The sequence below is a fragment of the Aulonocara sp. 'chitande type north' Nkhata Bay genome, linkage group LG15, assembly GCF_057382095.1.
Source record: "Aulonocara sp. 'chitande type north' Nkhata Bay isolate Kocher_YH1m ecotype deep benthic linkage group LG15, A_spYH_male_GT1.1, whole genome shotgun sequence".
NCBI classification, from domain to species: Eukaryota; Metazoa; Chordata; class Actinopteri; order Cichliformes; family Cichlidae; genus Aulonocara; species Aulonocara sp. 'chitande type north' Nkhata Bay.
The window spans coordinates 27984930-27998164 of NC_141358.1; the positions used below are offsets into that span (position 1 = coordinate 27984930).

The window sequence follows — 13235 nt, forward strand, 5'->3', positions numbered from 1 at the left end:
TACTACAAGGTCATTAAGATAAGATGTGATCTGATTATTTAAGACCTTGTATGTGAGGAGCAGGATTTTGAATTCAATTCTGGATTTAACAGGAAGCCAATGAAGGGAAGCCAATACAGGAGAAATATGCTCTCTCTTTCTAGTCCTTGTCAGTACTCTTGCTGCAGCATTTTGGATTAGTTGAAGGCTTTTCAGCGAGTTTTTTGGACATCCTGATAATAATGAATTACACTAGTCCAGCCTGGAAGTAATAAATGCATGAACTAGTTTTTCAGCATCACACTGAGACAGGATATTTCTGATTTTACAGATGTTGCGCAAATGGAAGAAAGCAGTCTTACATGTTTGTATAATATGTGCATTGAAGGACATTGAACGGTTCAGAAATACTAATGCGGACCTCCGGCCCTTCACCGCTGAAGGCCTCCGTAAACACTCCAGCAACAACAAACGCCGCCGCTCGGCTAACCAATCCTTTCGCACGCTGTCTGTAACGTCACATCCCGTCAGCGCGCTGGGCTGGGTTAGTCCTCCATCTTGGCTAGCGTAGCGGCTAACGGTGAGGCTGCCGTAGAGGATGAGGAGACCCTGACTGAACCGAACCGGTACCGTGTCCCCGAGCCAGAAGCCACCACACGCCACCGGACAGGCTCCGCGTACGCGCACACCCGGTAGTGCCGGGCTGCTAGCAGCTAGCCGCCAGCAAAGAGGAACTGGTGCTCCGGTTCCGTTCGGGTCGATGCCGGTTACAGAAAGCCGGACAAGAAGCCGAGACGAGCCAAGCCGGGACAGATAACCCGCCCGGCGTGCAGCCAGGACCGGGGCCGGTGATGCTGCGTGGGAACCTGCTTAGGTAAACTCAGGCTGACGTCACGCAGGTGTTCCGGAGCGGAGCGGGGGCTTCATGACCGAAACTAACGACCCTGGCTCACTGTGACCCTGGAACATGTCCGCCAGGACCCCGCTGCCCACCGTGAACGAGCGGGACCCCGAGCACGTGAGTGCGCGTATGTTTTTCGTTTGGAAAAGTTAGACAACAACAAACAAACAGATCAGTGAGTTACTTAGTTTCTAGTTCAGTTTCTATTTAATAAAACTGTTTGTTTACTGATAAATGTAAATAACATACTCGTGACTGCAGAAATCTGACCGCTGACCTTTGACCACTGCTAATATTACCTATATATGGTTTGCATCACGGGGTTACCTGAAGCTCAGACTTCATCATTAAATAGGTGAACATCCTCCTGAGTGAGCAGCTCCAGTGTTTCTAATGCCAAGAGACATAATAAAAACATCCCAATAAAGCGCAGATGTAGGTGCTGCGATGCGATATGGCAACCTTGCTTCTGTCAGTCTGCCCCAGGGCAGCTGTGGCTACAACTGTGGTTTGCCTGCACCAGTGAGTGAATGTGAGAGTGAACGAATAGTGGAATTGTAAAGCGTTTTGGGTGCCTAGAAAAGCGCTATAGAAATGCAATCCATTGTTATTATTGTTATTATTATTATTATCATCATCATCATGATCACTGATGTCATGTCAGTGAGCATGACGTTATGTCACTGGGCGCTGCGATGTCATGTTAGTGAGCGTTGATGTTATATCAGTGAGTACTGTGATGTTCTTTATTCTTCATCATTTTGACCTATGATTTTGGGATATGTCCACAATCCACTGCTACCAGGTGCTTGCTGGATAAAAGGGTTGGAACATGAACAGATACTTTGAGCTGGGACCATGCTCCATGCTGACTGTGTGTTTATTTCCCAGCATGCCTCGGTGGACGACGGGCGCAGCGAGGTGCCATCCCGCTCTGTCCGTTCCGCCCGCTGTAAAAACTCGTCGGCGTCTGGCACAGACGAGTCACCGCATGTGGGAAACTACCGGCTGCTGAAAACCATCGGGAAGGGAAACTTTGCCAAAGTGAAGCTGGCTCGACATATCCCAACAGGATGGGAGGTGAGATGAGTCCCGGGGACTGCTGGGAAATATCCCAGACCCCCTACAGAGCACTGATCACCTGTGTGTGTCTGACAGGTCGCCATCAAGATCATCGATAAGACCCAGCTGAACCCCAGCAGCCTGCAGAAGGTGAGCACTGTCACCTGACAGGAAGTAATGTGCTCACAAGTGTCGCAGCAGAAATTACACTGAAATGGTTCAAATTATTATTATTTAGAAAGAGTCAGGCTGAAGCAGAGAACGGTGTTTTTAGGTTTACCTGAGCAGGAAACATGAAAACACTCATCTGGAGCTGGTTTACTGACTCGCTGCTGAAGTTCAAGGAAAAACGTGTTTTTAATATGTGATTCTGCCATCAAATCTCAGCCTGTGCTTTGTGCAGACTACCAAACCTGTGGTCACAGATCATACATGCGTCCTTAGTCTGAGCTCACCGCTCAGAATTCACCCTAAAAAAATAAAGCTAGACTAACGTCTGACAGTAGCCCGACTCTGTGTTCTTAATGGCGCAGGGAGCTGACGTTCATCATAATTCACATCAAGATGATGACCTTTCACCTGGATGTTTTCAGGCTGGTCTGAAACAGTCAGGTGTTATAGGTGAGTTGACCTGATGTACCTTCAGTTGCAAGTGTCTGCGTGCTGCTGGGATGATTTTAATCAGGAATGGTTTTTACAGGAGCCGTGCTGAGGCATTGATGTGATTTTTAACGTTATAATTATTGATCATTGTTCCGTAATCACACAGCTCACTTTGAAAGAAATGGTTAGAGCGCTGCGTCATCTCTCACACGCAGCTGACCTCTGAAAGACAGGAACTTTGTTTCGTACCAAACTGTTCCCATCGTTCTTGATGACGTCTGTGATTCATCCTGGCGTTCCTGACGCTGTCTGTTTCCTGTCTGTGTCTCAGCTCTACAGGGAGGTCCGAATAATGAAGATCTTAAATCACCCGAATATCGGTGAGTACCTCCTCACGTCATCACTGCACCTGTGTGACCGACCAGAGTTGCTCAGATGCCATATTTGTAATTTTCCTGGGGTTAAACAGGTGAGGGGCAGAACCTCGTCACACGGCTGTTTCATATCACCTCGCTGCTTCTATCAGGTGGTTCATGACTTTGTTTTTCTTTGCTGCGATCAGTTTGGTTTCTGTTTCTGCTCTAAGAGCCTCAGTACAAGGGAAGTTCTCTGCACTGAGCCTGAGTTCAGTGCAGAGAACTCCCCTTGTACTTCATGGAAGTACAGCCTAATGGCTTCACGCAGGGTTCAGATAATGTAAGAGAGCGAGCTGAGCTCTCTTACATTATCTGAACCCTGTCTGTCTGTGTGTGTATACACATGTACGTGTTTGCAGTGAAGCTGTTCGAGGTGATTGAGACGGAGAAGACTCTGTACCTAGTGATGGAGTACGCCAGCGGAGGTTAGTTCTTCATATATTTTAAACCAATCAGAGGCTGGGACAGGTGTGACCTTTGAACCCTGTGTGTGTGTGTGTGTGTGCGCGTGTGTGCGCGCAGGTGAAGTATTCGACTACCTCGTAGCTCATGGTAGGATGAAGGAGAAGGAGGCCAGAGCTAAATTTAGACAGGTAACATGTACACATGCACACACTGCCGTTACCATGGTAACACATTGGCAGTACTATCCATCGCATAATACCCAAGTGTTTCAGGTCCGTGTGTGTCTCCACAGATTGTGTCTGCAGTCCAGTACTGCCATCAGAAGCACATCGTTCACCGAGACCTCAAGGTAACGCCCCGGGCGGTTATTCTGAAGCCCCACCTAAACTTTATATGAGAGGTCTGCAGGTGTGGAATCACCTTCACATCTGAAATTTAACGTTTTCAGGTGTTTTCGATTTCCTCTTCTGAAGTTATCAAACTGCATGTAAAAATGGAAGCAGCTCCCTAAAAGCTGCATTCTCTCTGATGTCTAGCATCGGGGGTGATTCTTCTGGTTGTGGAAAAGTGAGAAATTGAGCGTCCTGCTTGGTGATCCGTTTCCTGTCAGGTCCTGTTAAAGACGGATAAGAGCAGGAAGGAGGGAGGGTTCAGAGCGGGGCTAACATCGGACGCCCCTACAGTCATCGCATAAATTTAAAAACAGCAGGAGGATGAAAACGCTCGAGGCGTCAGACTAACTGCAGTATTTTTATTTTCTCTCTGGTTTTATTTTTCGTTTATTAGTGTAGGAATAGGTTAGCACTTAGCATTAGCTGCTCACCTATTTCCATGTTTTGATATACAGGCTACAGTCATGTACAGTGAGCCAACCACTCTGACTCTCCATGTTAGCTCCTACAACTGTATTACTACAGAGTGTAGTTACACACACACAAACACACACAGGCTGACTTTGAAGCATTGAGGTTTTCCTCTGTTTTAGAGAGCTGAATCCAGCTTATGTCTGCATTGTGCTTACTGTCACAATGCAGACTTCACTCCAGCTATAAACAGGCTTCCATGTGTTCCTAACAAATGGTCTCTGCTACTCTGCAGGCGGAGAACCTCCTCTTGGACGCCGACATGAACATAAAGATCGCAGACTTTGGATTCAGCAACGAGTTCACCGTTGGAGGAAAACTGGACACCTTCTGTGGGTCTCCTCCATATGCTGCACCTGAGCTCTTCCAGGTACGCACAAAGGTGTCTGTGGTGTGTGTGGTTTTCTGTGAAGCTGCAGAGTATAGAGTGTGTGTGTATTTGTGACGTATGCTTGTGCGTGTTTGTTTCAGGGTAAGAAGTATGACGGTCCAGAGGTGGATGTGTGGAGTCTCGGGGTGATCCTTTACACGCTGGTCAGTGGCTCTCTGCCGTTTGACGGGCAGAACCTGAAGGTGAGGAGCAGGGAGGTCTGAGGATGTCCTGCAGCATCAGGACATGACAGTGATTGGTGTGTGTGCAGGAGCTGAGGGAGCGCGTGCTGCGAGGGAAATATCGAATCCCCTTCTACATGTCGACGGACTGTGAGAACCTGCTGAAACGCTTCCTGGTGCTGAACCCGGGCAAGAGAGGAACACTGGAGGTGAACCACTACATCAGCAATATAATCAATACATCATCTGTACATAATCAATACATCATATATGCATAATTCAGTTCAATTCAGAGTGAAGGATAAACAGATGAAAACAAAAACATGAACTAAAAACCTATCGACTTGGACGAGGGTGCAGGAAGTAGGGCTGTGCGATATGACCAAAATCTCATATCCCGATATAAGAATTCTATCGTCCCAATAACGATATAAATCACAAAAATGTAACGTTTTCTGTAAATTCTGTGAATCTCGGGCAGCTCAATTTGCGTGAAGTGTTTCCAGCTGCGTGTCATGTAGCTGGAGTCGAGTGTTTTAACCGATGCATGAAACGATACATTTTTAGACACAAGTTGTAACGGCCACCGTTTTCTTTGTGAGTATTTATTACACGGCGTGCTGCGGGGAAAAGCCTGTTCTAACGTTTGAGTCTAAGGTCTATTTTTTAGCACCTGGCGGCTCTTTTTTACTTCTCATCCGTAAATAATCTGCTCTTTCACGTGATTCAGTTTATTTTGAAAAGTCTCAACAGGATCTTGAGCTTTATTGTGAAAGGTTTATGTGGAACATAAACAAGCGGACACGCGATGGTGTTACCGTCGTTGTTGCTAACCATAACGCATAAAAACAGGCGCTTGTCCGTCCGTAGTGTGGTTATATTAAATATAAGAGAAATAGCGAACTTTAAGAAATTAATATAGCCAAAACAGTGACCATCAAAACGATGAAAAAATATTGCCGTAAACAATTTATTTTGCGACACCACGAAACAAACGATTGTGTAAAATGAAACGATAGACGTTTTTATATCGTCATCCGATATATATCGTTATATCGAACAGCCCTAGCAGGAAGTGCACAACGCTGACTCGTTTCAGGTTTTTACTTTAAGTCTCTGAAGCCACCTGTGCATCTTTCATGTTTCAGTTCAATTAAATTTTATTTATACAGCGCCAAATCACAACAACAGTCGCCTCAAGGTGCTTGTAGACCCTACAATAATACATACAGAGAAAACCCAACAATCATATGACCCACAATGTGCAAGCACTTTGGTAACAGTGAGAAGGAAAACCCCCTTTTAACAGGAAGAAACCTCCGACAGAACCAGGCTCAGGGAGGGATGGGTGGAGGAAGACAGGACAAAGACATGCTGTGGAAAAGAGCCAGAGATTAATAACAAGTATGATTCCGTGCAGAGGGGTCTATTAGCACATAGTGAGTGAAGAAGAAACACCCAGTGCATCATGGGATTCCCCCAGCAGCCTACACCTATTGCGGCATAACTAAACAAAGATTCAGGGTCACCTGATCCACCCCTAACTATATGCTTTAGCAAAAAGGAAAGTTTGAAACCTAATTTTAAAAGTAGAGATAGTGTCTGTGTCCTGAATCCCAACAGAAAGCTGGTTCCACTGAATAAGGGCCTGAAAACTGAAGGCTCTGCCTTCCATTCTACTTTTAAATACTCTAAGAGTAAGTGTGAGAGCAAAGTGCTCTAATGGGGTGACATGGTACTACAAGGTCATTAAGATAAGATGGGGCTTGATTATTCAAGACCTATGTGAGGAGCAGGATTTTAAATTCTGGATTTAACAGGGAGCCAATGAAGGGAAGCCATTATAGGAGAAATATGCTCTCTCTTTCTAGTCCCTGTCAGTACTCTTGCTGCAGCATTTTAAATCAACTGGAGGCTTTTCAAGGAGTCTTTAGGATATCCTGATAGTCTATACATCTCTGTCCTCTGTCATGTGCTGCTTAATGTTGAAGAATCTGTCTTGAGGTGCGACTCGGTATAGATAGAACGGCACCTTCCTGTGGTTCGTGTGCTTGTCAGAAACCTGATTACCTAATTATGCATTGGTGTCATGAGCTGCTGGTTACTGTGGCAGCTTGGTCTGTTTTCATGTTTCCACTCAGTTTGAACTGAACAACGCGCACAGCTGACTGAACTTTAGCCTGATTACAGGAATCAGCTAATCGTGTGTGTGTGTGTGTGTGTGTGTGTGTGTGTGTGTGTGTGTGTGTGTGTGTGTGTTTCCCATTCTTACATATGATGAATGGTGTGTGTGTGATCACGGTTCCGTGAGCCTCCTTGAATGCTGGTTTGACACAGTTTGATCTTTAGCATCAGAAACATGATATCTGTAAAAATATTGGCTCCTTTGTTGCCATGAAATGTTTACTCTGTTAGTCCTGTGACATTAGCACAGAGTGAGATGACATCATTACACCACAGCTCAGGTCCCTCACACAGGACAACAATTACTGGGTCCTAGTCAATATAGCCATGATAAATAATCAGTACAGCAGTGATAGTGAGGGTACTAATTATGTAATTATCTGTTTATAATGACTAACCCTCACCGGGTAACACGTTACCTGAACGTTACGTTGTTTCTTTTATCAGCAAATCATGAAGGATCGGTGGATCAACAGCAGCTCTGATGAAGACGAGATGAAACCCTTCATCGAACCAGAGCTGAACATCAGAGACGAGCAGAGGATCGGTACACACACAGACACAGACGCACACACATAGACGCAGACAGACACACACTGACTGTCAGTATTGATCTGTCAGACCTGATGGTGGGGATGGGCTACTCCAGAGATGCAATCACTGATTCGCTCTCCAAGATGAAGTACGATGACATTACGGCCACCTACCTGCTGCTGGGACGCAAGACTGTGGAGGTAAGTGGTTACAGTGTTGACAGCAGGTAACGTTGGCAGGTGTAACAGGTGTAGCTGTGTCTGTGTTTCAGGTGGAGGCCAGCGACTCCTCCCTGCTCAAACCGCGGCCGTCTAGCAGCAGCCAGTCTCCGGCACACGTCGCTGCCCCACGTAGCTCCTCCTCCAAACAAAGGCGATACAGCGACCAAGGTAAACGCCCACTCCTACACTGGGACCTGGCTCCAACCCATGGCACACTAACACCTCCTTCTTCCTCTCCTCCTCAGTGTGTTCTGTCATGGCTCCTCCCACCAGGAGTCAGGCCACCACGTCAGCAGAGTGTGAGGTGAAGCTGGAGGGCAGAAGTCAGAACACGAAGTCCAGTCCTGTGGAAACAGGAAGTCCTCTGCTGGGGAGCGCCAACAACCCCAATGTGGCCGATATCCCAGAGAGGAAGAAGAGCTTAGCTACACCCCCTGTAAGTGACACTGCAGCTTGCAGATGAGCTTGTGTTGTGCTTTTCAAAGCTCATTTCCACCTACTGCGTCTCAGTTATTGGTTGATTATTGTCTATGGTCTTCACACTTTTCATTGGCTGTGTGTCACAGGGCGGGTCCTCCAGCATGACGAGAAGGAACACGTACGTGTGCAGCTCTGCGGAACGCCATGCTGCGGTCCATAACGGCAGAGACGGCAGGTACAGTCGCCAGGTGAGTCATGCCTGCTGATCCATACGCTTTGTATCTAACTTTTGCCATCCTCCACGCAGCGCAGTGACCACGCCCCCCCAGCGATCAGGGGGTGGAGCTTCCACTCACAGCGTCAGCAGCGGAACAACTCCTCCCGACAGGCTTCATTTCCCTCGGGGGACAGCAAGTCGCAGCACATTTCACGGTGGTCAGCTCCGAGAGAGACGCACTGCCACCTACAATGGCCCCCCTGCTTCCCCCACCTTGTCACATGACGCTGCACCACTTGCCCAATCACGGGCCAGAGGCTCCACCAACCTCTTCTCCAAGCTCACCTCCAAATTCACACGCAGGTATGTAACAGCGAGGCATCATGGGAGGTTTACCGGGCAGCTGACAGGGGGCGCTGTAACGACCAGCACCAGACCCTCCAGTGTTTTCTTCTTCTGCTACAACCAACTCTGCTTTCTTCCTCCCTTGCTTCCTTCTGCCTTTCCTTCTTCCTTTCCTGCTGCATCCATGTCACCCTTTTGCTCTTGCTTCCTGTGTCCTTGCTGTCAGAGGGATCTCAGAGCTTGAGAGGAATGGCAGAGCTGAGGGCTCCAGGTGAGTCAGATGATGTCATCATCTCTTTATTGTGATTGGTTTGGAGTGTTGACGGTAAACACAGAGACGTTCCAATCAGAGAGCAGCATGTTTGTCAGCTGATACTCTTCTGTCCATCTGCAGCCGTAACATGTCGTCGGAGCAGAAAGAGGAGCCTGCGTCCCCCGCTGCTCCTCTGCTGAAGGATGCCAAGCCTCGCTCGCTGAGGTTCACGTGGAGCATGAAGACCACATCCTCTATGGAGCCACTAGACATGATGCGCGAGATCAGGAAAGTCCTTGATGCCAACAACTGCGACTACGAGCAGCCCGAGCACTTTCTGTTGCTCTGTGTCCATGGAGATGGCCACGCCGACAGTCTTGTCCAATGGGAGATGGAGGTGTGCAAGCTGCCCCGCCTCTCACTCAACGGCGTCCGCTTCAAACGGATTTCAGGAACGTCCATCGCCTTCAAGAACGTTGCTTCCAAGATCGCCAACGAGCTCAAACTGTAGCCGCGCAGGTACGTGCGACCTCATTGGCTACTCAGGGCTTGCAAAATCGCTAGCCCGACGTCCCGGGGCTAGCAATTTTTCCAGTCGGGCTACCAAAATCTATCTCTTCCCTGCCCGTCGGGCTATTGTAGGAAGGAAAAATATATGTCAATGCTTTTGCATTCTTTCGGAAATGTAGCTGGGTAATTATGTCATTGGCATCGATGAGCCACTGTCAATATGTGACATATTGAAATCGCGTTTGAATTTGCGCTTGTTTTTTGCTTTCACTTTGCAATCTCGCGAACTGTGTATAGAGAGCGACAGTACTGATTGGTGAGTGATGATAATTTGCGCACTATGCAAACATGACAAGGTAAATCTCCCGCCGCAAGCTTAAACATGTGAGAGGTTGATCGCGCAGAATCGCTGACCGTTGTGTGTGTGTGTGTGTGTGTGTGTAAAAGCAGCAGGATATATATTTTAGTTCTGCTGAGCCAAATAAGACAGGTCAGGGTGAAGAAGTGACAGCCAAAGAAAAGCTTACCACAAAATGGAAAAGTTATGACAAATCAGACTATAAGGCGAAAAGAAAGTGCAGCTTTATGGTTTCATGGACAAAATAATTTCTGTGGCTGCAATATGACGAGCTATATAACCAGGGCTGCACATAAGTGGTCCGCAGGTGCGCATTCGCTGTCAAAATAAAAAAAAAACGCGCACAAGATATGAAGTTGCAACGCGTGTTTGCATACATAAGATTTTCTGGAGGAGGACAGACATTTGTTTAGAACTCTTAAAGATGTCGAAGAAGCTCCCTTAAGCAATTACTTTGGTGTTCCTCCACCTCCAAACAAATGTCAGAAGGAGTCCGAACAACAAAAGAAGCGCGTATTCTCAGAAAAGTGGTTGCAGGAGGTGAGCTGGCTTCAAACAAATGATGAACGCACAGAGATGTGGTGCGGAATGTGCCGTGAAAATCCCACTCTAGCGGACAAAAACAGTGCTTTTTATATGGACGCAAACGCGCGTTTCAACTTCTTATCTGGTGCGCATCTTTTATTTTGACAGTGAATGCGCACATGCGGACCACTTATGTGCACCCGTGTAAATAACATAATGTTCTGCCGGGTGTGTTGTTGGTTTTCTCTCGATTTCTGAGTCGACAAGTGCCTTTGTTACTGGGACCAGTCATTTTAAGAAAGGCCCCCATTAGAACCCATGAGAAATGCAAGAAATGCATTGCTCAGTCTGCAATATCTTTCCCAGAACAAACACCAATTGCAAATAACATACTAAAAATAAACCTGAAAAATCTGTTTAGAACAGAGTACTAAGAGGGAACTACCACTGGCAAAATTTAGCAGTCTTTGCAAACTTCAAAAAGCAAATGGCCTAGATCTTGGTTCCACTTGTCTCTTACCCGTGACTTCAGTGGAAATTTCAAATTCAGGATCTGACACAGACGGATTCATGTCCTACACAGTTCTTACAAGTTCATAGAAATTTCTGTTCAATTAGAACCAAGTATTTGAGTTGATGATTGTAATTTTTATACAATGTTGTAATTTGTTTTTCAACAATTTTTTGATTAATGTTTTGTTTCCTTTACAATATTATACTTTAATGTATAATATTGTAAAGGAAACAAAACATCAATCAAAAAATTGCTCTCTTTTTTATTCGGGCTACTTAAATTTATTTTGGGCTACCAAAAACTGAAGAGTCCCTGCCTGAAGGGCTACCAGGGATTTTGAAATTTTGAGAGCCCTGCTACTGATTACTGGATGCTGATGTCACAGGTTGCTCTGATGATGATGACCTCTTTCTATGCACAGGGTTTCCTGACATCCTGTCAACAGCAGGGTCAGCAGTTTGTCACTGCTCCGGATCAACAGACTTGACAGCTGCAAAGCATCCTGGGAAGACATAGGAACTGTACTGCTGTTTTATTTTTGAAAGAGCCTAGCCTGACCCCTGGAGCCTGGCAGAGAGGGCGGGGCTTGTGGACAGTTCAGTGTTTGTGAATGTAGATATTTTCATTAGTTTTGTACGTGTGAGCGGTCAGCTGGTTCACCTGTGTCTCATTAAACACCTTGAACGCAGCTCAACTTCCTGTGTGGCGTCTCTGTGGAGCTAGAGGAACCTAGAGGGGCCACACCCCTGTCTCACTGTAAGCTGAGATCACATGACAGGCCTGTGTCTCGATTTAAAGGAGCCTTTGTTTCCTGCTGGTTTCCAAAATAAAATCTGCTGAAAACCCTAAGAGTAAGTCTAGTCCTGTGGAAACAGGAAACCCTGGGAGTGTTTCAAACGGGTGTTGGCGCTGATGGAGGCTGGTGGGCGGGTCAGGATTCATAGCCAGTTCATGGTCAGAGTGAACATTTTTCTTTAACTGAGATGGAAAGGTTCACATCCTGGTTAGAGCAACGCATGTCATGCACATCTATGTGACAGCGCAGCCACAGCTCTGACCTGTACGTCCAGGTGTGTCATGACATCTAGGTCACAGCTCACTTCCTGTAACCACAGGAAGCCCGCCTTGTGGTTTTTAGCCCACGTGATGTTCAGGGGGGCATAAGGGGCGGGCGGAGCCAGATGAAGTCCAGATGTGCCTGCAGACTGAGCTCAGTCGTGTTTTCAGGTCGTTTTCGAGCACCTGGAGTTCACTGTTGGTCTCCATAGAAATGTGAATATAATCTCACCTGGATAACCTCAGCAGGAGTCGAAGATAACGGTACGTGCACGCTTTGTACGCACGACTGAGTTAAATAAAGATCCAGCTGTTGGGTGGTGCTGGGCGAGTGGGGGTGTTGTTATGCCGTACCACAGCGTACCTGTTACATCATCTCAAAGGTGGAATGTTACAGGTTAAAATCTCGGTTTGTGTTTGAAGTGCGTCTGAAACGAACTGCCACCGCTGCGTGATTAGCTGCATTAATCCTACCGACTGGGGCAGGAACACACATGCATTTCCTGCTTCAGTACCACTGGTCGGCTTGCGGTGAGGGGGTGGAGTCCTGTGACTCTGTGGAGGGTCAGCTGGATGTAGCTGGTGACCGTCAGAGAGATGGAGGTGCTACTCAGGACTTAAAAGCAGATGCCAATCAGGGAGCAGATTAGGCATAAAGTGTGCGTGCAGGGTGAAAACTGTGAACTCAGACATGCACAGCAGATTCTTGCTTCACAAACACTGGAAGGGTTACAATGACAACAGGGTTACCCACACCCTGCTTACTGGGGGAAAAATACTGTGTGTATCTGACACGGGGGAGGGGATGTTATGGCGTGGGCTTTGGCGTCTCAGCAGTATGAAGTATAGAATAGAATAATCCTTTAATTGTCCCACAAGAGGAAATTTGTTTGTAACAGCAGCCAGAAAGACACATATACAACAAACAGTACACAGAACAGAAACATACACAATTTTTCTTTCATATTTACATCAAGGACAATGGTTACTATAAACAGAGTACTGTAAATTAAATCAAATTAACTACAGATAAGAGGCAAACCAGGTTGTAGTGCGAATCGGTTGATTAAATTATTGCAGTTACAGTGCAGATGTAAACATCTATGATTGTTGGGAGCAGTTTTGATTGTACAGTCTGGCAGCTGCAGGGAGAAAGGACCTGCGGAAACGCTCCTTCATGCATCTAGGACAGGGGTGTCGAACTCCAGGCCTCGAGGGCCGGTGTCCTGCAGGTTTTAGATATTATCCTGTTTCAACACACCTGAATCAAATGATCCAGCAGTGAGCCTGTGCTGTCCTGTAATTTAGCCATTTGAA

The 13235-nt window shown here is 46.7% G+C and overlaps 1 protein-coding gene across 3 annotated transcripts; it reads left to right on the plus strand.

The window, feature by feature from the left end:
* Positions 1-501: 501 nt before the first annotated feature.
* LOC147313303 (MAP/microtubule affinity-regulating kinase 3-like) lies at positions 502-11550 on the plus strand. Of its 3 annotated transcripts, XM_086265326.1 has the most exons (20): positions 502-997; positions 1772-1960; positions 2039-2092; positions 2877-2925; positions 3015-3071; positions 3321-3386; positions 3484-3554; positions 3659-3715; positions 4465-4599; positions 4701-4802; positions 4871-4990; positions 7413-7512; positions 7587-7699; positions 7771-7888; positions 7966-8156; positions 8287-8375; positions 8448-8720; positions 8929-8973; positions 9097-9474; positions 11284-11550. In XM_086265326.1, exons 1-19 carry the CDS (start codon positions 947-949, stop codon positions 9464-9466), a joined length of 2250 nt encoding a protein of 749 aa, XP_086121452.1. In that variant the 5' UTR covers positions 502-946; the 3' UTR covers positions 9467-9474; positions 11284-11550. The 3 variants fall into 3 exon arrangements, with proteins under 3 accessions (XP_086121452.1, XP_086121450.1, XP_086121451.1); XM_086265324.1 differs by lacking the exon at positions 3015-3071 and having other exon boundaries at positions 504-997; XM_086265325.1 differs by lacking the exons at positions 3015-3071; positions 8929-8973 and having other exon boundaries at positions 504-997.
* The last annotated feature ends 1685 nt before the right edge of the window (positions 11551-13235 follow it).